At 37.7% G+C, this 25,903-nt stretch overlaps 1 protein-coding gene across 1 annotated transcript in view; it reads right to left on the minus strand.

Moving 5' to 3' along the window:
- The window catches only part of CLIC2 (chloride intracellular channel 2), a 53,961-nt gene extending 29,231 nt beyond the window's left edge, over window positions 1-24,730 (minus strand). The window contains exons 1-3 of the mRNA XM_002763429.6: window positions 24,425-24,730; window positions 9,884-9,993; window positions 9,633-9,758 (exon numbers count right to left, since the gene is read on the minus strand). Of these exons, the coding sequence (XP_002763475.1) occupies window positions 9,633-9,758; window positions 9,884-9,993; window positions 24,425-24,481 (293 nt within the window). The 5' untranslated portion in view covers window positions 24,482-24,730. The remainder of the gene's footprint in view (window positions 1-9,632; window positions 9,759-9,883; window positions 9,994-24,424) is intronic.
- Window positions 24,731-25,903: the final 1,173 nt, after the last annotated feature.

Below are 25,903 nucleotides of genomic sequence, written 5' to 3' on the forward strand. Positions count from 1 at the left end.
CACTATACCTGTTATATTGGCACAGATGTAAAATGAGTGCTAATGCCTCATATCACAGATATATGGGAAAAGGGTATGCTGAGTAAAACAGAAATTTTAAAAAATATATACCAGCAAATTTCACTCCTTGGATTCTATTCCACAGGCACAAAATCACCAGTATGGATGCGCATGTGAACAAAGACATTATTTATAGCACTGTTTATAGTAGTAAAAAAATGGAAAGAAGGAATGCTCCTCATTAAGGGAACAGTTTAGCAATTTGTAGCACATCTGTTACATGGACTATTATGTAGCCATTAAAAGAGCAAGTTGGCCGGGCGCGGTGGCTCACGCCTGTAATCCCAGCACTTTGGGAGGCCGAGGCGGGTGGATCACGAGGTCAAGAGATCGAGACCATCCCAGTCAACATGGCGAAACCCCGTCTCTACTAAAAATGCAAAAAATTAGCTGGGCACGATGGTGCATGCCTGTAATCCCAGCTACTCAGGAGGCTGAGGCAGGAGAATTGCCTGAACCCGGGAGGCCGAGGTTGCGGTGAGCCGAGATCGCGCCATTGCACTCCAGCCTGGGTAACAAGAAAGAAACTCTGTCTTAAAAAAAAAAAAGAGTAAGTTAAATTTGCACCAGTAGAGTTGAAGGATGTAAGCAAGATGGAATATTTATAAAGTAAATTATTATTATGCTTATGTGAACATAGAAAAAAGGAATCGAAAGATATACAATGGATATTTTCCACTGGTTACCATAGGAGCAAAAGTAGGTTGCAAAGACGGTGGTGTGAAGAGGCAGAGTCGTAGAGGAGGATTCCTAGCGCCTTAGGGAGGAAAAATAATGGACTAATAAAAGAACCTTTTGTTTATACTTAATAATTTGTTGAATTTAGGCATATGTAGTAAATGATACAGAGTCATCATAAAATAATCCTGCTTAAGAAACACTAGACACCATATGGAAACTACTGAGTTATTTTATTTATTTATTTATTTTTCAGACGGAGTTTCGCTCTTGTTACCCAGGCTGGAGTGCAATGGCGCGATCTCGGCTCACTGCAACCTCCACCTCCTTGGTTCAGGCAATTCTCCTGCCTCAGCCTCCTGAGTAGCTGGGATTACAGGCAAGCACCACCATGCCCAGCTAATTTTTTGTATTTTTAGTAGAGACAGGGTTTAACCCTGTTGACCGGGATGGTCTCGATCTCTTGACCTCGGGATCCACCCGCCTCGGCCTCCCAAAGTGCTGGGATTACAGGCTTGAGCCACTGCTCCTGGCCTGAGGTATTAATCTTATATTAATGCTGAATGACAAAGTCAGTACATTTAATATGTGTATAAAAACATGAAAGACCTTGACAGTTTTGATCTGTAAATGAAAATGTGGTGGAAAGGAGGTTTTACAAGTAAGAAAATAAAAAAAACATCATATGAAAACTGTTAAAAAGAAATAGAAGTGCAATTCAAAAAGCCAAAAAGGGCATGATATAAGTAAATTTATTAAAGAATTAAATGAAAGTTCTAGAAATAAATATATTTATTCCTCTTAAAATCCAGTTGATGCCTTAAAATGATAAAAGCATCTACAGAAATCTATAGCTAACATAGTACCTCATGTTGAAAGGCTGAAATCTTGTCCCCCAACACCAGAACAGCTAGTGCAAAGTCTCTGAAGTGTGAAAGAGCTTGGTGTGTTCAATGAACGAATATAGGTCAGTAGATCTAGAGTACAGAAGTAAGAGGAAGAGCAAGAGGGATAAGAAAAAATAGAATCAAAGGTAGAAAAGAGTTAGATCATGTAGGACATTGTAAAGTGTCCAGATTATATTCTAAAATAACATAACGCTGTTAGGAAATTTTAAGCAGGGAACATTATAATTGAATTTATGATTTTAAAAGATATGTTTGGCTAGAGGCTCACTCTGGAGAATGGACGGCAGAAATGCCAGTTAGGAGGACATTGTGGGAATTAAGGTGAGATACTTCCCACCAATATCACTCCAATCCAAGCAATCCAATTCACTTTTGTGGTCTCCAGCAATGTTGCTACAGAAAGTCTTAGGTTTGGCATTAGAACAGGAGACAAAAGCAGCAGCTGTTAGGGCCAGAGAGAACTGAATGATCCTGGCAAGTGTGTAGTTTCTTGGGCCTTAGTTTCTATACCCAAACAATGAGAGGGTTGAACTAAATTACCTCAAAGATTTAGCCCTAAAATTCTGTAATTCTCTAAAAGTCCTGTGTCTGGACTATACTAGATTTGGATTTGAATGCAGATCAATGAAGATATCTATATTGATTCAGTGATTGGCAATACTGTAGTGAAAATATTTACAGTGAGCAATAAAGTACAGCCAGAGTGAAGAGACCCAATAGACAGTAAAACTCAAGTTCCCATCCTTGGTATGCACCTTCACCAGCCATCCATTACTTGTCCAGTAATTGTCATCATTGACGTTGTGAAAATTCATGGCATTCACAGAGTTGTTCAAATGATTATTAATGGTGGATATGAGGTAAATTCCTATTTGACTCATATGCCCATTTTTCTCACAAACCATTTGTATAGCATAAAGTCAGGTAACATTTGCTGCTTTAGGTGGAGGGTTAAATAGTAACACATGAAAGGAATGATAACTCCGCTACAGGTCTCCCTTGCTCAGAATTTGAAGAAACTGTTAGAATAACATTTAGACCAGTAAAATATCCCTGGAGTCTACACAGATGCTGTAGTAAATAATAACAGCAGTAGTCAGACAGTGAGCCATTTTCCAGGAAGGAGTCACTTTTTTTAAATTGCATTTTAGGTTTTGGGGTACATGTGCAGAACATGCAAGATATTTGCATAGGTACACACATGGCAGTGTGTTTTGCTGCCTTCCTCCCCTTCACCCACATTTGACATTTCTCCCCAGGCTATCCCTCCCCAGCTCCCCACCCCGTCCGCTGCCCCTCCCCTATTCCCTCCAATAGACCCCAGTGTGTAGTACCCCCTTCCCTGTGTCCATGTGTTCTCATTCTTCATCACCCGCCTATGAGTGAGAATATGCGGTATTTCATTTTCTGTTCTTGTGTCAGTTTGCTGAGAATGATGTTCTCCAGATTCATCCATGTCCCTACAAAGGACATGAACTCATCCTTTTTGATGGCTGCATAATATTCCAAGAAGTCACTTTTAAGATGGGATATTGGTTAACTTTCTCATAATCAAGTCCTTTTTCTAGTAGTTGAACTTAAGACATGTTGTTACATGTCAAGTGATGAGATTTGGGTCCCCACCCAAATCTCATCATGAATTGTAATCATCATATGTCGAGAGAGGGATGTGGTGGGAGGTGACTGAATCATGGGGCCGGTTTCCCCCATGGTGTTTTCATGATTGTGAGTGAGTTCTCATGAGAGCAGGTTGTTTAAAAGTGTGTGGCTTTGTTCATGCTCTTGCTCTTCTGCCACCTTGTGAAGAAGGTGCTTGCTTCTTCTTTGCCTTCAGTCATGACTATACTTTTCTTGAGGCCTCCCCAGCCATGCGGAACTGTGAGTCAATTAAATGTCCTTTCTTTATAAATTACCCAGTCTCAGGTAGTTCTTTATAGCAGTGTGAAAATGGACTAATACACTAAAGGCACTTGTTTGCTTATCCACTTATTCATTCTGTTGTTTAATTGTTCATTTATTTAACCAACATTTATTGAGAACCTGACTCTTTTTTTTTTTTTTGAGACGGAGTTTCACTCTTGTTACCCAGGCTGGAGTGCAATGGCGTGATCTCGGCTCACCACAACCTCCGCCTCCTGGGTTCAGGCAATTCTCCCGCCTCAGCCTCCTGAGTAGCTGGGATTACAGTCATGCTCCACCATGCCCAGCTAATTTTTTGTATTTTTAGTAGAGATGGGGTTTCACCGTGTTGGCCAGGATGGTCTCGATCTCTCGACCTCGTGATCCACCTACCTCGGTCTCCCAAAGTGCTGGGATTACAGGCTTGAGCCACCGCGCGTAGCCCGAACCTGACTCTTATTCTGCACTGGGGATGTTTGGAACTTCTGATATAAATTAAAAGACATGTTACCTGTCCTTGGGGGAAATTAGAGTCTAGCAGAAAATGTAAATACACAAAAACATAATTAAACTAAGTGTGTAAGCACTATCAGTATGGAGATAAGCACATAGTGCTAAGATGTCATAAAAAGACTATGGCTGATTCTTTCACCACTCTTTACTCAGTGCCTAACACTATATCCAACACCATTTTTTGTGAAGCTGATCCAGGGATCACATTTAGCTAACAAGCCTATGGCCTGATATTTTAAATATTCAAGGGAAACAGCAATATTTGGCATCAATTGAACACTATGCAAACTACTAGATCATGCTATATTCCTTTCTATCAGGTCTTATCTTTGCAAAGTTGGATTTGATTTAATAAAAGGAAAGTATTGCAAGATAATAAATGTTGAACAGGAAATGAGATTGGCATTTTCGATCTTATTTCAGAGTTTGGGAAGTTGTGCAGTGCCCAATAGGTGCATACATCCCATTAAGTAAATGTGGTTGTTTATGAACAAAATAAAACATTTTTCTTTCAAAAGAAGAAAGCTTTATCCCTAGATTAGCAACAAGGTAGGAATTCTTGCTCTCACCCTTCTATTCAATATTATACCAGTAACCATCACCAGTGCAATAAGGCAAGAAAAATAAATAAAACACATATAGGTCAAAAATAAGTAATTAAAACTCTCTTATTCACAGATGACATATTTATGTATATAGAAAGTCCTATAGAAACCATAGTAAAGCTCCTAAACTAATATGTGAATTTGATAAACACAGAATAGAGTCAATTAAAAATCAATTGTATTTCTATATTGCAGCAAAGAACAATTGAAAAATAAAATTTAAAACAGTTCATTAAAAATATCAAGCAAAAACATGAAATTTAGTTAACCAAGCAAGATATATCTGGGATGTTGGTCATGTAGGACACTTTAGATTTGACTCTGGGTGCATGCAATACTCTAGTTACTGCATGATTTATTTGGCTATATGTACACTGTCAGTGGTGTCTGTGATTTCCTTAGTGGGTTAGGGTGCAGTTATTAGTAGAGGCTGTGGCAAGCTTTTTCTGGGAATGGGGATAGCAAGTGGACCAGTTCTCAGGCCTTAGTGGTGGTAGCTGTGGGCTGAACATACCTGTCCTTGCATTTTCAGGTGGTGTACATGGTCACTGGTGCTAGAAGGTCCAAACAAGCCAATTCTTGGGCTTCCCAGCAGCTTGCGTGGGTGCCAGTAGTGACCTGAGCAGGTGGCTGAGTCCTTGATTCTCTTGGTAGCATGCATGACATGGGCAATGGCAGTATTCCTGCTGGGACAACCCTTGGGCTCTGAAATGGCATGTGTCAGTATTAGCAGTGGCTGCAATGGCCTGGGAAAGCCAGTCCTCAGGCTCTGATGTGATGCATGCAGGAGAATGCCAGCTATCGTAGTAGTGGCAGCCTGACTTGGTTCCTCCTCAGGTACATAGGAGTGAACAAATACCAGCAGTGGTGGACAAGGTGGAGTAATCCCCCAACTTCCATGCCAGTGAGCTTGGGCACTAGGAGTGCAGTGCCAGGCTAAGAGGGCCTGTCTTCAGACCCTGCAGTGATGCACTCAGTCCCTGGCTGTAGTGGGCAGGGAAGAGTGATCCCCAGACTCCCCAGTGGAGTGTGTGGGTGGCTGTAGCAGAAGAAGTGATGAACAGAGGGACCCTCTCATAGGGGAGCATGCAATTGTGTTGTGACCCTGCTACTGATGAAGTGTGGTTGTCAACAGTGGCTGCAGCTGCAGGCAGGCATTTCCTCAGCTCCTGGGACTTCAGGACTTCAACATTTGTAGTTCTCCTTGAAGAGGTCCTTCACGTTCTTTGGTAGTTGTATTCCTAGGTATTTTATTCTCTCTGTAGCAACTGTGAATGGGAGTTTGCTCATGATTTGGCTCTCTTGTCTGTTATTTGTGTATAGGAATGCTTGTGATTTTGCACATTGATTTTGCATCCTGAGACTTTGCTGAAGTTGCTTATCATTGCTTTTTTAATAAAGTTGTACTTTAAGTTCTGAGGTACATGTGCAGATCTTGCAGGATTGTTGCATAGGTACACACATGCCGTGGTGGTTTGCTATCTCCATCCCCCCGTCACCTACGTCAGGCATTTCTCCCAGTGTTATCCTTCCCCAACCTCCCTGCACCCTGTTGTCTCTGCCATAGCCCCCCAGCCCCCAACAGAATCCAGTGTGTGATGCTCCCTTTCCTGTGCCCATGTGTTCTCATTGTTCAACATCTGCCTCTGAATGAGAACACGTGGCGTTGGGTTTCTGTTCTTTTGTCAGTTTGCTGAGAATGATGGTTTCCGGACTCATCCATGTCCTTACAAAGGACACGAACTCATCGTTTTTGACAGCTGCATAGTATTCCATAGTGTATATGTACCACATTTTCTTTGTCCAGTCTATCATTGATGGGCATTTGAGTTGGTTCCAGGTCTTTACTATTGTAAACAGTGCCACAATTGACATACATGTACATATGTCTCTATAACAGAATGATTTCTAATCCTTTGGCTATATACCCAGTAATGGGATTGCTGGGTCAAATGGTATTTCTATTTTTAGAACATTGAGGAATCACCACAGTGTCTTCCACAATGGTTGAACTAATTTACACTCCCACCAACAGTGTAAAAGTGTTCCTATTTCTCCACATCCTCTCCAGCATCTGTTGTCTCCAGACCTTTTAATCATCACCATTCTGACTGGCGTGAGATGGTATCTCAATGTGGTTTTGATTTGCATTTCTCTAATGACCAGTGATGACAAGCATTTTTTCATGTTTGTGGGCCTCATAATTGTCTTCTTTTGAAAAGTGTCTGTTCATATCCTTTGCACACTTTTTGAATGGACTTGTTTGTTTTTTTTCTTGTAAATCTGCTTTAGTTCTTTGTAGATTCTGGATATTAGCCCTTTATCAGATGGGTACATTGCAAAATTTTTTTCCCATTCTGTTGGTTGCAGGTTTACTCTAATGCTTGTTTCTTTTGCTGTGCAGAAGCTCTTAGTTTAATTAGATCCCATTTGTCTATTTTGGCTTTTGTTGCCATTGCTTTTGGTGTTTTAGTCATGAAGTCCTTGCCTATGCCTATGTCCTGAATGGTATTGCCTATGTTTTCTTCTAGGGATTTTATGGTGTTAGGTCTTATGTTTAAATCTTTAATCCATCTGGAGTTAATTTTAGTGCAAGGTGCAAGGAAGGGGTCTAGTTTCAGCTTTCTGCACATGGCTAGCCTGTTTTCCCAACACCATTTATTAAACAGGGAATCCTTTTCCCATTGCTTGTTTTTGTTAGGTTTGTCAAAGATCAGATGGTTGTAGATGTGTGATGTTGCTTCCAAGGCCTTTGTTCTGTTCCATTGGTCTATATCTCTGTTTTGGTACCAATACCATGCTGTTTTGATTACTGTAGCCTTGTAGTATAGTTTGAAGTCAAATAGCATGATGCCTCCAGCTTAGTTCTTTTTGCTTAGGATTGTCTTGGCTATTCTGGCCCTCTTTTGGTTCCATATGAAGTTTAAAGTGGGTTTTTCCAGTTCTGTGAAGAAGGCCAATGGTAGCTTGATGGGGATAGTGTTGAATCTATAAATTACTTTGGGCAGTATGGCCATTTTCACGATATTGATTCTTCCTAACCATGAGCACAAAATGTTTTTCCATCTGTTTGTGTCCTCTCTTGTTTCGTTGAGCAGTGGTTTGTAGTTCTCCCTGAACAGGTCCTTTGTTAGTTGTATTCCTAGGTATTTTATTCTCGTTGTAGCAATTGTGAATGGCAGTTCATTCTTGATTTGACTCTCTTTAAGTCTGTTATTGGTGTATAGGAATGCTTGTGATTTCTGCACATGTATTTTGTGTCCTATGAGTTTGCTGAAGTTGCTTATCAGCTTAAGGAGATTTTTGGCTGAGACGATGCGTCTTCTAAATATACAATCAATCAATCATGCCATCTGCAAATAGAGACAATTTGACTTCCTCTTTTCCTAACTGAATACCATTTATTTCTTTTTCTTTCCTAATTGGTCTGGCCAGAACTTCCAATACTATGTTGAATAGGTGTGGTAATAGAGGGCATCCTTGTCTAGTCCAGGATTTCAAAGGGAATGTTTCCAGTTTTGCCCATTCAGTATGATATTGGCTGTTGGTTTGTCGTAAATAGCTTTTACCGTTTTGGGATATATTCCTTCGATACCTACTTTATTGAGAGTTTTTAGCATAAAGGGATGTTGAATTTTGTCGAAGGTCATCTCTGCATCTATTGAGATGATCATGTGGTTTTTGTCTTTGGTTCTGTTTATGTGATGGATTACATTTATAGAAAAGGGGACTTTAATACACTGTTGTTTGGAATGTAAATATAGCCGCTATGGAAAATAGCCTGGGGATTTCTCAAAAAACTGAAAGTAGAACTACCATAAGATCTAAAAATCTCACTAATCATCATTTATCCCAAGCACAAGAAATCAGTATGTCAAAGGGATACTTGCCCTCTCATGTTTATTGTAGCATTATTAACAATAGACAAGGTATGGAATCCACCTAAGTGTCCATCAACAGATAAGTGGATAAAGAAAGTGTGGTATACATATACAGTGAAATAGTATTCTTCCATAAAATAAAATGAAACTCTGACACTTGCAACAGCATGGATGTAATTGGAGTCATTATGCCAAGCGAAATAAGCCAGGCACAGAAAGACAAAAATAGCATGTTCTCAGTTACATGTGGGAGTTTAAAAAGTTGATCACATGAAGATAAAGAATGAAAAGATGGGTAACAGAGAGTGTGGAGGGTGATTTGGAGGAGAAGGGAAGATGAAGAGAAGTGAGTTAAAAAGTACACACATAAATATAAGCTAGAAGGAAAAACTTCAATGTTTGATAGACGAGTAGGGTGACCACAGCTAATAAAAATGTATTGTACTTGGGTTATGGGCACCCTAGATACCCTGACTTGATCACTATGCATTACATACACATAACATAATTTCATATGTATCCCATAATTTGTACTGATAAAAAATTTTGAAAGAAGATGAACCATCAGAGAGACATTCTCCTGCAGGTTTTAGAGGAAGAGAACAATCAGCTATTTTGTGAACCACCTATACAGAGGAACAACCTCTAGGAATTGAATGCGAACCCCAACCAACAGCTACCCAGTAACCTAAGACCTCAGTCATATAGCTTCAAGGAAGTTAATTCTGCCAAAAACTTGAATGAAGATGGAAGAGTCACCTGGGTCCCATATCAGAACTGCATTCCTCACCAACACCTTGAGTGCAGTTTTTGAGACCCTGAGCAGAAGACCTTAGCAGACCATGCCCAGACAATGGACCAATGGAAAGCATGAGATAATAAATGGCTGTTGTTTTAAGATACAAAGTTTGTGGTAATTTGTTACACAGCAATAGAAAATGAATACAGCATGCTTCTTGTTTTTAGACCTATCCTGGGCAGGCCCAGAAATTCAAAAGAACTTAAGTTGGTAAGAATCCTCAATCTGCAATAAACAAACCAATAAAATAGATTATCTTCAGCAAAATAGTATCTTGTAAATGCTGTACCTTGGAGGAGCCAGGGTCTGCTCTAGAAACTCCTCAATTTTAATGAAGTCTGTTTTCAACTCCTTGTTATACACCAGGAAGGGAGGATTGGTACCTGGGGCTAAGTCCTTCAGCTCTTCAGGCTTTCTATGATTATTAAAAATAAGCAGAGTTAGGTCTCTAGGTAAAGTACTCGTTATATAAACATCAATATTATTTTGCTGTCTACCAATCTCAATTTCTATAATTTAACATGTCCTGATTTCTCTTACCTGGTCATGTCAACAGTTGTCACATTAAATTTAACTCCTTTAAGCCAGAGGATCATGAAAAGGCGTTGGCAAAAGGGACAATTTCCAATACTCTCTCCATCACTTCCAGCCTATTAACATAAAGAGAGACCTAAGTTCATTTGCTTGTTCAATGAGCATGTATTGAGTGCCTATCAGGAAATGAGCTAGTTGCTAGAGACAACCTTGGACATTCTTAATCTTAAGGACTCCATCAGCTATGGACAGAGAGATACAGTGAAGCAAATAATTTCATTACATGTAAAGTTACAAGTGTGATGGGTACATAATAATAATTAATTTTATATATTATCAGAATTTACATATTTTTCCTATTGAACGACATTGAAGATATTCCAAAACTTTTACTACTCTACGTACTTCAAAAACAAACATTTCTGGGAATATAGCTCCTTCCACTTCTGAAATTATATCTTTAAGGTTAATCTTTAGAATGAAAATGGCGTTCTAACCAATGCAAGGAAGCTAAGAAAGTTGAAAAAAGTTTAGACGAATTGCTAACTGGAATAACTAGTTTAGAGAAGAACATAAATGACCCAATAGAGCTGAAAAACACAGTATGAGAACTTCGTGATGCATACATAAGTATCAATAGCCGAATTGATCAATCGGAAGAAGGATATCAGATATTGAAGATCAACTTAATGAAATAAAGTGTGAAGATACAACTCGAGAGAAAAGAATTTTAAAAAATGAACAAAGCCTCCAAAAAATATGGGACTATGTGAAAAGACCAAACCTACATTTGATTGGTGTACCTGAAAGTGATGGGGAGAATGGAATCAAGTTGGAAAACACACTCCAGGAGAACTTCACCAACCTAGCAAGATGGCCAACATTCAAATTCAGGAAATACAGAGAACACCACAAAGATACTCTTTGAGAAGAGCAACCCCAAGACACATAATCATCAGATTCACCAAGGTTGAAATGAGGGAAAAAATGTTAAGGGAAGCCAGAGAGAAAGGTTGGGTTACTCACAAAGGGAAGCCCATCAGACTAACAGTGGATCTCTCTGCAGAAACCCTACAAGCCAGAAGAGAGTGGGGGACAATATTCAACATTCTTTTTTTTTTTGAGACAGAGTCTTGCTTTGTCGCCAGGTGCCAGGCTGGAGTTCAGTGGCACAATCTCGGCTCACTGCAACCTCTGCCTCCAGGGTTCAAACAATTCTCCTGCCTCAGCCTCTTGAGTAGCTGGGACTACAGGCATCTGCCACCACACATAGCTAATTTTTGTATTTTTAGTAGAGACAAAGTTTCACTATGTTGGCCAGGATGGCTTGATCTCTTGACCTCATGATCCACTCGTCTCTGCCTCCCAAAGTGATGGGATTACAGGCAAAAGCCACCACGTCCAGCCTCAACATTCTTAAAGAAAAGAATTTTCAAACCAGAATTTCATATCCAGTCAAACAAAGCCTCATACAGGAAGGAGAAATAAAATCCTTTACAGATGAGCAAATGCTGAGAGATTTTGTCACTACCAGGCCTGCCTTACATGAGCTCCTGGAGGAAGCAGTAAACATGGAAAGAAGCCAGTACCAGCCACTGCAAAAACATACCAAATTGTAAAGACCGTCAACTATGAAGATACTGCATCACCTAACAGGCAAAATTACCAGCTAGCATCATAATGACAGGATCAAGTTCACACATAACAATATTAACCTTAAATGTAAATAGGCTAAGTGTCCCAGTTAAAAGACACAGACTGGCAAGTTGGATAAAGAGTCAAGATCCATTGGTGTGCTGTATTCAGAAGACCCATCTCACATGCAAAGACACACATAGGCTCAAAATAAAAGGATGGAGGAATATTTACCAAGCAAATGGAAAGAAAAAAAAAAAAAAAAAAAAAGCAGGGGTTGGAATCCTAGTCTCTGATAAAACAGACTTTAAACCAACAAAGACAAAAAGTGACAAAGAAGGGCATTACATAATGGCAAGGGATTAATGCAGCAAGAAGATCTAACTATCCGAAATCCATATGCACCCAATACAGGAGCACCCAGATTCATAAAGCAAGTTGTTAGAGACCTACAAAGAGACTTAGACTCCCACAAAATAATAGTGGGAGACTTTAACACCCCACTATCAGTATTAGACAGATCCATGAGACAGAAAATTAACAAGGATATTCAGGACTTGAACTCAGCTCTTGACCAAGCAGACCTAACAGACATCTACAGAACTCTCCACTCCAAATCCACAGAATATACATTGTCTTCTCAGCACCACATTGATCACATAACTGAAAGTAAAACACTCCTCAGCGATTGCAAAAGAATGGAAATCATAGTAGTCTCCCAGACCAAAATGCAATCAAATTAGAACTCAGGATTAAGAAACTTACTCAAAACCATATAACTACATGGAACCAGAACAACATGCTCCTAAATGACTACTGGGTAAATAATGAAATTAAGGCAGAAATAAATCAGGTCTTTGAAACCAGGGAGAACAAAGACACAATGTACCAGAATCTCTCAGACATGGCGAAAGCAGTGTTTAGAGGTAAATTTATAGCATAGGAGATGCCTACAGGGGAAAGCAGGAAAGATCTTTCCTAACATCACAATTAAAATAACTAGAGAAGCAAGAGCAGACAAATTCAAAAGCTAGCAGAAGACAAGAAATAAGATCAGAGCATAACTGAAGGAGATAGAGACACAAAAGACCCTTCAAAAAATCAATGAATCCAGGAGCTGGTTTTTGAAAAGATCAACAAAACAGATAGACTGCTAGCCAGACTAATAAGGAAGAAAAGAGAGAAGAATCAAATAGACACAATAAAAAGTGATAAAGAGGATATCACCACTGATATCACAGAAATACAAACTACCATCAGAGAATATTGTACACACCTCTATGCAAATAACTAGAAAATCTAGAAGAAATGGATAAATTCCTGGACACATACACCCTCCCAACACTAAACAAGGAAGAAGTCAAATTCCTGAATAGACCAACAACAAGTTCTGAAATTGAGGCAGTAATTAATATAGCCTACCAATGAAAAAGCACAGGATCAGACATATTCATAGTCAAATTCTGCCAGAGGTACAAAAAGGAGCTTGTACCATTCCTTCCAAAACTATTCTAAACAATAGAAAAAAAGGGAATCCTCCGTAACTCATTTTATGACACCAGCATCATCCTGATACCAGAAACTGGCAGAAACACAACAAAACAAGAAAATTTCATGCCAATATCCCTGATAAACATTGATGCAAAAATCCTCAATAAAATACTGGCAACTGAATCCAGCAGAACATCAAAATCTTACCCACCGCAATAAAATCAACTTCATCCCTGGGATGCAAGGCTTGTTCAACATATGCAAATCAGTAAACATAATCCACCACTTAAACAGAACCAAAGACAAAAAACACATGATTATCTCAATAGATGCAGAAAATGCCTTTGATAAAATTCAACAATGCTTCATGCTAAAAATTCTCAATAAACTATGTATTGATGGAACATATCTCAAAACAATAAGAGCTATCCATAAAAAACCCATTGTTAATATCATACTGAATGGGCAAAAGCTGGAAATATTCCCTTTGGAAACTGGCACAAAACAAGGATGCTCTCTCTCAGCACTCCTATTCAACATAGTATTGGAAGTTCTGGCCAGGCCAATCAGGAAAGAAAAAGAAATAAAAGGTATTCAGTTAGGAAAAGAGGAAGCCAAATTGTCTTTATTTGCAGATGACATGATTGTATATTTAGAAAACCCCCATCATCTCAGCCAAAAAACTTAAGCTGATAAACAACTTCAGCAAAGTCTCAGGATACAAAATCAATGTGCAATATTGCACTACAATATACAGACTATAATAAACAAAGAGCCAAATCAGGAGTGAACTCTCATTCACAATTGCTACAAATAAATAAAATACCTAGGAATACAACTTACAAGGGACGTGAAGGAGCTCTTCAAGGAGAACTAGAAACTGCTGCTCAAGGAAATAAGAGAGGACACAAACGGATGGAAAAACATTCCACGCTCATGGATAGGAAGAATCGGTATCATGAAAATGACCATACTGCCCTAAGTAAGTTACAGATTCAATGCTACCCTCACCAAGCTACCATTGATTTTCTTCACAGAATTAGAAAAAAAGCTACTTTAAATTTCATATGGAACCAATCAAGAGCCCATATAGCCAAGACATTCCCAAGCAAGCAAGCAAACAAACAAACAAAAACAAACATAACAAAAGCAAAGCTGGAGGCATCACACTACCTGACTTCAAACTATATTACAGGGCTACAGTAACCAACACAGCACAGTACTGGTACCAAAACAGAGATATGGACCAATGGAACAGGACAGAGCCCTCAGAAATAACACCAAACATCTACAACCATCTGATCTTTGACAAACCTAACAAAAACAAGTAATGGGGAGATTTCCTATTTAATAAACGGTGGTGGGAAAACTGGCTAGCCATATTCAGAAAACTGAAACTGGACCCCTTCCTCACTCCTTATATGAAATTAACTAGAGGTGGATTAAAGACTTAAATGTAAAACCTAAAACCATAAAAACCCTAGAAGAAAACCTAGGTAATACCATTCAGGACGTAGGCATGGGCAAGGCCTTCATGACTAAAACACCAAAAGCAAATGCAGCAAAAGCCAAAATTGACAAATGGCATCTAATTAAACTTCAAAGCTTCTGTACAGCAAAAGAAACTACATCATCAGAGTGAACAGGCAACCTACAGAACGGGAGAAAGTTTTTGCAATCTATCCATCTGACAAAGCGCTAATATTTAGAATCTACAAAGAACTTCAACAAATTTACAAGAAATAACCCCACCAAAAAGTGGACAAAGGATATGAATGTACATGTCTCAAAAGAAGACATTTGTGTGGGCAACAATCCTATGAAAGAAGCTCATCATCACTGGTTGTTAGAGAAATGTAAAACAAAAGCACAATGACATACCATCTTATGTCAGTTAGAATGGCAATCACTAAAAAATCAAGAAACAACAGATACTGGAGAGAATGTGGAGAAATAGGACAGAAATAGGAATGCTTTTACACTCTTGGTGGGAATGTAAATTAGTGCAACCATTGTGGAAGACAGTGTGGCAATTTCTCAAGAATCTAGAATCAGAAATACCATTTGATCCAGCAATCCCATTACTGGGTATATACTCAAAGGATCATAAATTATTCTACTATAAAGACATATGCACCAAAATCTCTGAAATCACTACTAAAGAACTTATTTCTGTAACCAAACACCACCTGTTCCCCAAAAACCCACTGAAAAATAAATAAAAATTTAAAAAGGAAACAAAAAATCATTGTGTGTATATATTGAATACACACAATCTTTATTTGCCAATTAAATACTCTAAAATAAAAAAGGAAAAATGAAAATGAGTAAAGGAGATGAACAGACATTGCACTGAAGAGGACATACAGATGACAAGCACTCAAAATGTTCAACTTTATTAGCCTTTAGGGAAATGTAAATATAAACAGTAAAATGTCACTACACACCTGTCAGGATAGTTAAGATAAAAATAGTGACAACACAGGCCAGGCATGGTGGCTCAAGCCTGTAATCCCAGCACTTCGGGAGGCCGAGGCGGGTGGATCACGAGGTCAAGAGATCGAGACTATTCTGGTCAACATGTTGAAACCCCATCTCTACTAAAAATACAAAACTTAGCTGGGCACGATGGCGCGTGCCTCTAGTCCCAGCTACTTGGGAGGCTGAGTCAGGAGAATCGCCTGAACCCAGGAGGCGGAGGTTGTGGTGAGCCGAGATCGCGCCATTGCACTCCAGCCTGGGTAACAAGAGCGAAACTCCGTCTCAAAAAAAAAAAAAAAAAAAAAAAAATAGTGACAACACAAAATGCTGGTTAGGATGCACAGAAATATTGCTGGTTTTAATGTAAAATTGTATGACCACACTGGAAAGCACTTTGCCAATTTCTTACAAATCTAAACATGCAACTGCTATATAATCAAACAACTAGACTTTTAGGCACTTATCTCAGAGAAATGAAAACATATGTCCATACAGAAACCTGTACAAAAGTGTTCATACAGCCTTGTTTGTAATAACTCAAAACTAGTGACAACCAAAGTGTCCTTCAACAGCTGAATAATGAAACAAACTGTGGCATATCAGTAGCATGGAGTAGTACTCAGCAATAAAAAGGATCGAACTGTTGATACACACAACAACTTGAATGAAGTTCCAGGGAATTATGCTGAGCGGGAAAAAAAAGACAATCTCAAAAGGTGATATACTGTATTATTCCACTTACATATCACTGACATGATAAAATTATTAAAGCAGAAAAAAGATTAATGATTGAGGGATAGGGTGAGACACAAGTGGATGTGGCTTTAAAAGGGCAATATGAATTTGTGTAATGATGAAAATCTTCTGTATCTGATTTCATCAATGTCAATAATATCTTGGTTGTCTTACTGTACTATAGTTTTACAAGATGTTATCATTAAGGGAAACTTGGTAAAGGGCACATGTGAATCTTCAACTATCTCAACATAACACCTTAATTTAAAAAAATTTAGTCAAAAGAAACTGAGAGACATACACACACAGAATCTATTTAATGTTATAGAAAAAAATTCATAATATATTGTTAAATAAAAATAGGTTGCAAAACAATATATGAAAAGTAATGGCAAAAAACACCATTAATTTTGCACCAAATGAATATATGAAATAATCTATTTTTGATGAATATATTTATGTATGTATGTGAAGAAATAAAGTATAAAAGGCTATACACATAAATGTTAAAGTGGGTGGTATAATGGATGATTTTTATAGATTTTATTTTCAATTAGTGATATTTTATAATTTCATGTAACTAAAATAAAATAAAATCACTTTAGAAAAAAAAGCATGGATCATATTCATTACAGGAACATGAATGGAGCTAGAAGTCATTAACCCTAGCAAATTAATGCAGCAACAGAAAACCAAATACCACACATTTTCACTTATAAGTGGCAACTAAAAGATGAGAATACGTGGACTCATAGAAGGAAACAACAGACACTAGGGCTTATTGGAGGGTGGAGGGTGGAAGGAACGAACAGATCAGAAAAAAATAACTAATGGGTACTAGGCTTAATATCTGGGTGATGAAATAATTTGTATAACAATCCTCCATGACACAAGTTTACCTATATAATAAATCTGCACGTGTACCTCTGTACTTAAAACTGAAAACAAAAATAAACCCAAAGATCATTTATTCAATTTACAACTACAATTTATTCCAGCAACACAAGACTGGTTCAACATACACACATCAATGAATGAGGTTCATCATATTGACAGAACGAACGACAAAAACCATATGATCCTTTTAATTGATGCTGAAAAAGCATTTGATAATATTCAACATCCCTTTATGACAAAAAACCACTCAAAAACATGGGTATAGAAGGGACATACCTCAACAGAATAAAAGCCATATATGACATACCCATAGCTAGTATAATACTGAATGGAGAAAACCTGAAAGCATGTTCTCTAAGATTGGGAAAATAACAAGAATGCCCACTCTCACCACTGTTATTCAACATAGTACTGGAAGTCCTAGCCAGAGCTATCAGACAAGATAAAGAAATAAAAAGGTATTCAAATTGGAAAGGAGGAAGGAAGTCAAATTATTCTTGTTTGCAGATGATATAATCTTATATTTGGAAAAATCTAAACATTTCAATGAAAACTCTTAAAATTGACAAATTCAATAAAGTTGCAGGTTAGAAAATCAACATATAAAAATCAGTAACATTTCTATATGCCAACAATGAAGAATCTGGAAAAAAATATAAAGAAAGTAATTCCATTTGCAATGGCTACAAATGAAATAAAATACGTAGGAATTAGCCAAAGTAGTGTAAGATTTCCACAATAAAAACTGTAAAACATTGATACAAGAAACTGAAGAAGATACACAGAAATGGAAAGATATTCTATATTTATGAATTGGAAGAATAAATATGGTTAAAGTGCTCATAGTACCCAAAGCAATCTATAGATTTAACGTAATTTATATCAAAATGACAAGGACATTATTCACAGAAATTGAAAAAAAGAATTCCAATATTTATATGGAACCAGAAAAGAGCCAGAATAGCCAAAGTTGTCCTAAGCAATACTTGACTTCAAATTATACCACAGAGCTACAGTAACCAAAATAGCATTGTACTGGCATTAAAAAAAAGACACATAGATCAGTGGGAAAGAATAGAGAACACAGAGATAAGTTCATACATTTACAGTGAACTCATTTTTAGGAAAGGTGCTAAGTACATTCAATGGGGAAAGGACAGTCTCTTCAATAAATGGTGCTGGGAAAAATGGATATCCACATGCAAAAGAATGAAACTAGACCCCTATGTCTCACCATATACAAAAACTCAAATACAAGTGGATTAAAGACTTAAATCTAAGACCCGAAACTATGAAAGTACTAAAAGAAAACATTGGGGAAACTCTCCAAGACATTGGAGTGGGCAGAGACTTCTTGAACAATATGCCATAAGCATAGGCAAGCAAAGCAAATATGGACAAAAGGGATCATATCAAGTTAAAAACTTCTGCACAGCAAAGGAAACAATCAACAAAATGAAGATACAACCCACAGAATGGGGGAAAATATTTGCAAACCACCTATCTAACAAGGGGTTAATAACCAGAATATATAAGGAGATCAAATAACTCTATAGGAAAAAAATCTAATAATGTGTTTGAAAAATGGGCAAAAGATGTGAATAGACATCCTCAAAAGAAGACATACAAATGGCGAAGAGCCATATGAAAAGGTGCTCAATGTCATTGATCATCAGAGAAATTCAAATCAAAACTACAATGAGATATTATGTCAGTCCAGTTATTAGTTTGATGCAAAAGTAGTTGCAGTTTTGCCATTACTTTCAATTGTAAAAACTGCAATTACTTTTGCACCAACCTAATAAAATGACTTTCATCCAAAAGACAGGAAATAACAAATGCTGGCGATGATATGGAGACAAGGGAATACTCATACAGTGTTGGTTGGAATGTAAATTAGTACAACCACTATGTAAAACAGTTTGGAGGTTCCTTAAAAAAGTAAAAATAGGTCAGGTGTGGTGGCTCACACCTGTAATCCCAGCACTTTGGGAGGCCGAGGCAGGTGGATCACGAGGTCAAGAGATCGAGACCATCCTAGTCAACATGGTGAAACCCCATCTCTAGTAAAAAAATAAAAAAATTGGCTGGGCATGCTGGCACGTGCCTGTAATCCCAACTACTCGGGAGGCTGAGGCAGGAGAATTGCCTGATCCCAGGAGTCGGAGGTTGCGGTGAGCCGAGATCTTGCCATTGCACTCCAGCCTGGGTAACAAGAGCGAAACTCCGTCTCAAAAAAAAAAAAAGGTAAAAATAGAACTACCATATGATCCAGCAATCCTACTTCTGGTTATATATCCAAAGGACTTGAAATCATTGCAGCACTATTCACAATAGCCAAGATTTGGAAGCAACCTAAATATTCCATTGACAGATGAATGAATAAAGAAAATATGGGGCACAACGGAGTACTATTTAACCACAGAAAAGAATGAGATTCAGTCATTTGCAACAACATGGATGTAACTGGAGATCATATGTTACATAAAATAAGGCAGGCACAGAAGAAAGAACTTCACCTGTTCTGATTTATTTGTAAGAGCTAAAATAAAAACAGTTGAACGAGAGAGAGAGAGAGAGAGAGAGAGAGAGAGAGAGAGAGAGAGAGAGAGAGAGAGAGAAAGTAGAAGGATGGCTACTAGAGGCTGGGAAGGGTAGTGAACAGTATTATTAATGGGTACAACAAATAGAATGGATAAGACATAGTATTTTCCAGCACAATAAGGTGACTGTAGTGAAATATAAATTAATCGTACATTTAAAAATAATTAAAAGAGTATAATTGAATTGTTTGTAACCCAAAAGATAAATGCTTGAGGGGACGGATGTCCCATTTACCTGATGTGATTATTACACATATTGCATGCCTGTATCAAAATATTCCATGTGACCCATAAATATATATACCTACTATGTACTCACAAAAATTAAAATTTAATGTTAAAAAAATAAACAATTAAAATGGGGAAGAGATTTGAACACTTTACAAAGGAAGCTGTACAGATGATAAATAAGGACATGAAAAGATGCCCAATATTATTAGACATGTGGAAAAGGCAAAACCACAGTGAGATACCATGATAAACACATTAGAATAACTTAAATTAAAACGTTGACGATACCAAGTCTTGACAGGAAAGTGGAGCAAGTGGAACTCTTACATAATAAAGTGAAGTGTAAAATAGTACAACTGCTTTTTAAAATATTTTGTCAGAGTAAAACATGTACATATTATATGACCCAGCAATTCCAATCTTAGGTATTTACCCAAGAGAATGAAAGCATATGGCCATAGAAATATGTGCACGAATACTTACAGCAATATTCCCAATAGCCCCAAACTGAAAACAACCCAAATGTCTTTCAATGGGTGAATGATTGAACACATAATGGTACATCCGTACAATGAAATACAGCAACATGGGTACATCTCAAAATAATTATGCTAAGTGAAATATAGCAGGCACAAAAGCATACTGTATGATTTCATCTACAGAAAATTCGAGAAAATGTAAGCCTGACAGAAAGTAGAACGCTTGGCTGTGGTGGAGGGAGGTAATAGTGTAGGTAGGGTAGAGAAGACTGCAAAGAGACACAAGGAAACTTTCTGAGGTGAGGAACATATTCTATATTTTGATCGGAATGGCGGTTATATGTGTATATACATTTGTCAAGTTATCGAACTGTACACTTAAGTGCACGCATTTTATACTATGTAAATTTTACTTTGATAAAAGATATGAAAATAGAGAAGTTCAAAAAGCAGAACAAAAAACACTCCAAATAAATAATATTATGCAGAGGTTGCAGACATTGCAATGACTAAGGTAAGGGTATCACTATGGGAAAAGGCACCCGAGAGATGATGAGGACTAAGATCCCTGGACTGTGGGAAGAATCTGTGTAGAAACTTTTCCTTCCCTGATAGCGAATGTGACAGAGAAAATGATGTTGTTGATTTTTGTGATGGCAGGGTGTGAAGAGGTATGGGAAGACGCAACCAACCTCAGCAGCTGCATTTGTTTTGTAATACAAGTCAGACTAAGGATCCAATCACAGCTCGGTTTAGTGAGTGGAAACATGATTAAGGGTGGGAGGCAGGAAGAAGAGTGGAGTCTGATAATAGACACAGCAGGAAGGGTGGATCGTCTTTGGCAAAAGGAGAATAAACACATTGAGGTGTGGGGGGAAATGTAGTAAAGTTTTACAGGAAAATTGTAGGGTTTTATTTTCTGTTATGTTATGCTGATTTAAAGTGCCGTCGCATATAATTTTCGGATATAAATTCACTAGCCTGATTGATGAATTATCGACCTCTTAAGTATCTTCAGGTGGCAAAGACAGGATGTGGTCATTCACCAAAGCAATTTTTTCCTCTTTGTATTTGTGATCTAAGTTTTTCAACATGAAAAATAATAATGGCAACCATAGTTCACATTTATCTAGTATTTACTACATTGCCAACTACTGTGCTTTATATACTTGTTTTAGTTAATCCTTACAGGTAGGATGATGCTATGAGGTACGCTCTGTTATTATGCTTATTTTACAGATGAGGAAACTGAGAGTCAGAGAGGCTGACTTGCTCAGGTATAGTCAGCTAATCAAGAGTTGATGACATATATCCTCTTCTCACTTAGCAAATTCAGGACTAGATTCTCCAGACACCATACTCTTAAACACTGCCTTCTCTCATTTAACAGTTTTGTCAAATTTTTATATTAATCAGTCTTCATGAGTATTTATAATAGGTATAAGACACTTTGAAATGATCTGAACACTCAGAGAAGAGTATCATCTGTTTCCTGTTTCCCCCATACATTTAAAAAAGCTTTTGACAAAAATGTTACATTCAGAATTTTGGCCCAAATGTTAGAATCCATAATTTTATGTACAAATCTACTAAAACTTCAGAGTCTTTGGTAGAGAATGAAAACATTCCATTTAACAACAAACAACAAACCATTAAGATTATTTCATCCCTGTACTTACAGAAAATAAAATGTGTGTTATGAAATCCTTTGTTCTTAGTTATTGAATAGAAACCTTGCTCAAATCATTCAGAACCGAAAGACAATGTTTTTATTGACTACATGGAACACATAGATGTTGTGCTATAGATTCTTAATTGTGACAAGAGAATGCTTAATCTCTTGTAGCAATGCCTTTTAAAAATTACTCATTAGCAGTTTTAGTCCTTCTCAATGCCTATTTCCCCTCCCAGTATCTTTCATGAAACGTCTAGAGATCTGTGTAATGCAGCTTAAAACAAAAGAAAAACCTGGATAATATTCAAGGTTCTTCCCAAAAACCTGTAATAAGTAACAACGTCATTATTGCTTACATCGAAAGTACTCCATCTGATAAAATTCTGGAATATTTTACTAAAAAGTTCACACTCCTGAAAACAATTGAATAATATTAGACATATCTATTTTAAAAGATTGGAATTCTAATTGTGCCATTCAGTAGCTATCTGACCTTGGACAAAGTTACTTAGCTGCTCTTTGCTTTAATTTCTGTATTCATAAAAGAGGATTAATAATAAACCACTTAGCACAGTGCCTACCACATAGTAAGTACTCAATAAATGATTGGTTACTTTAAACTGAAAGTTATTATTTAATTCAACATTTTCTCCTCCATGTGTGACTTGCTAAACTTTCCTATACAGATTACCACTGAAATATGAAAAGTCTGTGAAGATAAACACATAGGTCAATGCCAACAACGGATTTAAAGGGTCTAATTGAGTAGAATTAACAGTTCAGACAAAGGCAACACTTTAGTTATCCTGTGAAGAGACATTACTTGTGATTTGGAATTGGTAAATGTAAAAAGCCACTTAGGAAATTACAGCTCACTTATATCCTATCTGAGCAGTTATATGATTTGCTACAATCCAGAGATAGAAGTAGCTCTTATGCCCAATAGTTTAGCAAACATTTAATTGGATTACCTAGCACTGCAGGAATTCAAGGTTCTTTTTCCTATAATTTTGAAAAGACAGTTTGATGATGTCCTTGGTGTATGTACATGATGAATTGTTAAATAATCTAAATGGCTGTAAAGGTGTTACTTTTGCCAATAGGTGTTTAACTTAACATTTGGCAAGCATATCTTACTTTGTGTCTTTGTAAGTCATCAGGAAGTTGTATCGTTTTAGAGGCAAGTTACTGAAACTTTATTGCCCTAGTTCATCTATCTAGATATGATGAGAACAATATTGTAATACTGTAATAACTAAACATTGTAATAAAGTAGTAATACCTACTACTATCACTACTACTATTCATGATGCTAGAATATACAAATACTATTAATAACAACATATTTCCTAAGTTGTTAGGACTAAATTAGGTACATATGTAAAGTGTTTAGAAAAGAGCCAGGCACAAAATGAGTTTGTTATTGTTATTATTATCCTGAATACTTCCAACAGTCAATGAAAGTAGAGGGAAAAGCTAGAGGGAAAACCTAAACAGTTCATATAAGCAAGCATTTAGTAAACTATTTAATTTCTACTGGGAATAACCCATATAAATTTTTCTTTCTTGATGAGCTAATTTGGAAACACATGTTCCTTTCTTTTGATTTAGGGGTTTTCCAAAGTGCTTTTCTGAAAAGTTATGACATGTTAAAAAAAAAAAAAAACCTCCATGGCAGACCAAAAAGAAGAAGTAGAGCATTCTAAAATGTACCCCTCCTCACATAACAGGCACACAGACTCCTGTTTTTCTCCCATAGGATCCATGTGACCTTGCTGTGATGTTTGTTCATTGTATAAGTTTAGAAAGTTCTGTCTGGGCTATGTGTAGGAATGGAGTTCTCAGGCCATTCTCGGCCCTCTCCTCCACCCAGTCAGGCCTTCCAAAACATATCTCATAAAACACAGATTTTGAGACTTGGAGAGCCCTTAAGGATCATCTTGTCATGCTCCTTCATCGTACAAATGGAGAAACAAAGTTCTGGACAGAGGGAGGGATTTTTATAAGGTTATATAGAAAGCCATTGAGAATATAATTTAGTTGCTTACTACAAACCAGTCTAGTGCTCTTCCACCATATCACCTTGCCTTTTTCAGAAGAGATCTCTTTTCCCGCTGTCATCTAAGAACAGTCACCCACCCAGGCATTCTTCTAGAACTCAGAGTAGGAAAATAACCACAACATTCTTTCCTATCTCTTGTCCAAATGTGGAGAATTTTTAAAGAAGAATACATTAGTTTTTGACACCAAAGTGTCCACTGGACTTCGGTGTCAAAAACTAATGTATTCTTCATGCAGTTATTATAGCTGGAAAACTTACCTTCACAAATAGCTCAATCTCAGGGTCCACTAGAGTGCTGGGCCTCAGGCCTGACATCTCTGTCTTTATTGACAGTTGTCAGCCTCCTGCCTCCTGTAAAGTCCACAACACTTTTAGACTCTTCTCTCAATTTTATCCAAAAACTCAAGTAATGTCGGTGCTTTAAGAAGAGAGTCTAGCTTGTAGCGAACTGAGTCAGACCTGAAGCCAGTCTCTTCTCTCAAGAGGTAACACAGAAAATTCTAGATGCTTAAGTGCAGCTCTTGAATTAGTTTTCCTTCTTCCTCCTGACCTAACATTTGAATCAAGGAGGAGCCAAAGGGGTGTGTATCAACTGGCTGGCTAGAAGGGTGGGGGTGTTTCCAGAGTGGCTTCAATGCTATGAGTCAGCATAGGAGAAACACAGGCACACAAACACACATGCAGTTCTGGCTTCTATATATCAAACAAACCAGATGTTCTCTAGAGCCTCCCTTTGAGTCCTGGGCTCCATGCCCAGAAAAGGGCCTCTTATTGGTGTTCCTGTAACTTGAAAGCACTTCCAGGAAAAGGGCCAGAAATGATTTGGATTTTTATTATTAAAAAGGATGTTTATTCAAGGATACTGTCTAAAATCGGGTTAAAAATTATAATTTATTAAATGTTTCCACCCCCAGTTCTACTGCTCACAAAGCCAGATTTCTGTTCTGCGTTGCAAATTTCACTTCTCTCTATAACAAGGGAATGTTCACTGAGGTGGTTGAGTCTGGGGGCTTGTTTAGTGTGCCCCACCTAGTTCTTTATTTCTTGGAAGCTTTTACTGGAACAGATCACTTCCTTGTTTTGGCGTCTGTATCAGGAACCATGATTAGTTCTGTGTTTCTGCTTGTCAACCCTGGGAACAGCACCAAAATCAGTCAAATGGATCACTCTGTGTCTGCAGTGTTTCTGGCAGCTGTATTTTCTGATTCCAGGGGCTGGGAGGGGGACCCCTGGATTAATAAACCTATTTGGTGGGAAGAGTCTCTTCCTGCTTAGAGCCAAACTGAACATAGATTCATCAGCTGGGCACCACTGTGATCCCCTTTCTATAAAACCAAGCATCCCCCATGCTCATATGGGCTGTACATATATACGCCTGCCATTGCCATGTGTAAAAATTTACAGGATAAAAGGCCCTTGAAAAAACCCAGCCTGCTGGGTACCTATAGGTTATAGGGAAGGAATGGCTGATAGGAAGGTGAGTGTTCTTCTGGCTGAGGGAGACTTAATGATTTCCAAAATAGTTTGAAAAGTGAGAAGAAAAATGTGCTGGACATCTGCTGAGCCAACCTTAAGGGTGAGTTTAGGACTGGCTATTTGGCAGTACCTCGTGTCTGCCTTGTTTAGCCATATTTTTACTCTATCATGCTCTATTCATTCACTCCAAAGGGAATCAATGAATGCCAACTCTGTGTCAGGATGCTGATCCGTTCACTGAGATTGGCAGCGTGGGAGGAC

This window comes from Callithrix jacchus, chromosome X, assembly GCF_049354715.1.
Source record: "Callithrix jacchus isolate 240 chromosome X, calJac240_pri, whole genome shotgun sequence".
NCBI lineage: Eukaryota > Metazoa > Chordata > Mammalia > Primates > Cebidae > Callithrix > Callithrix jacchus.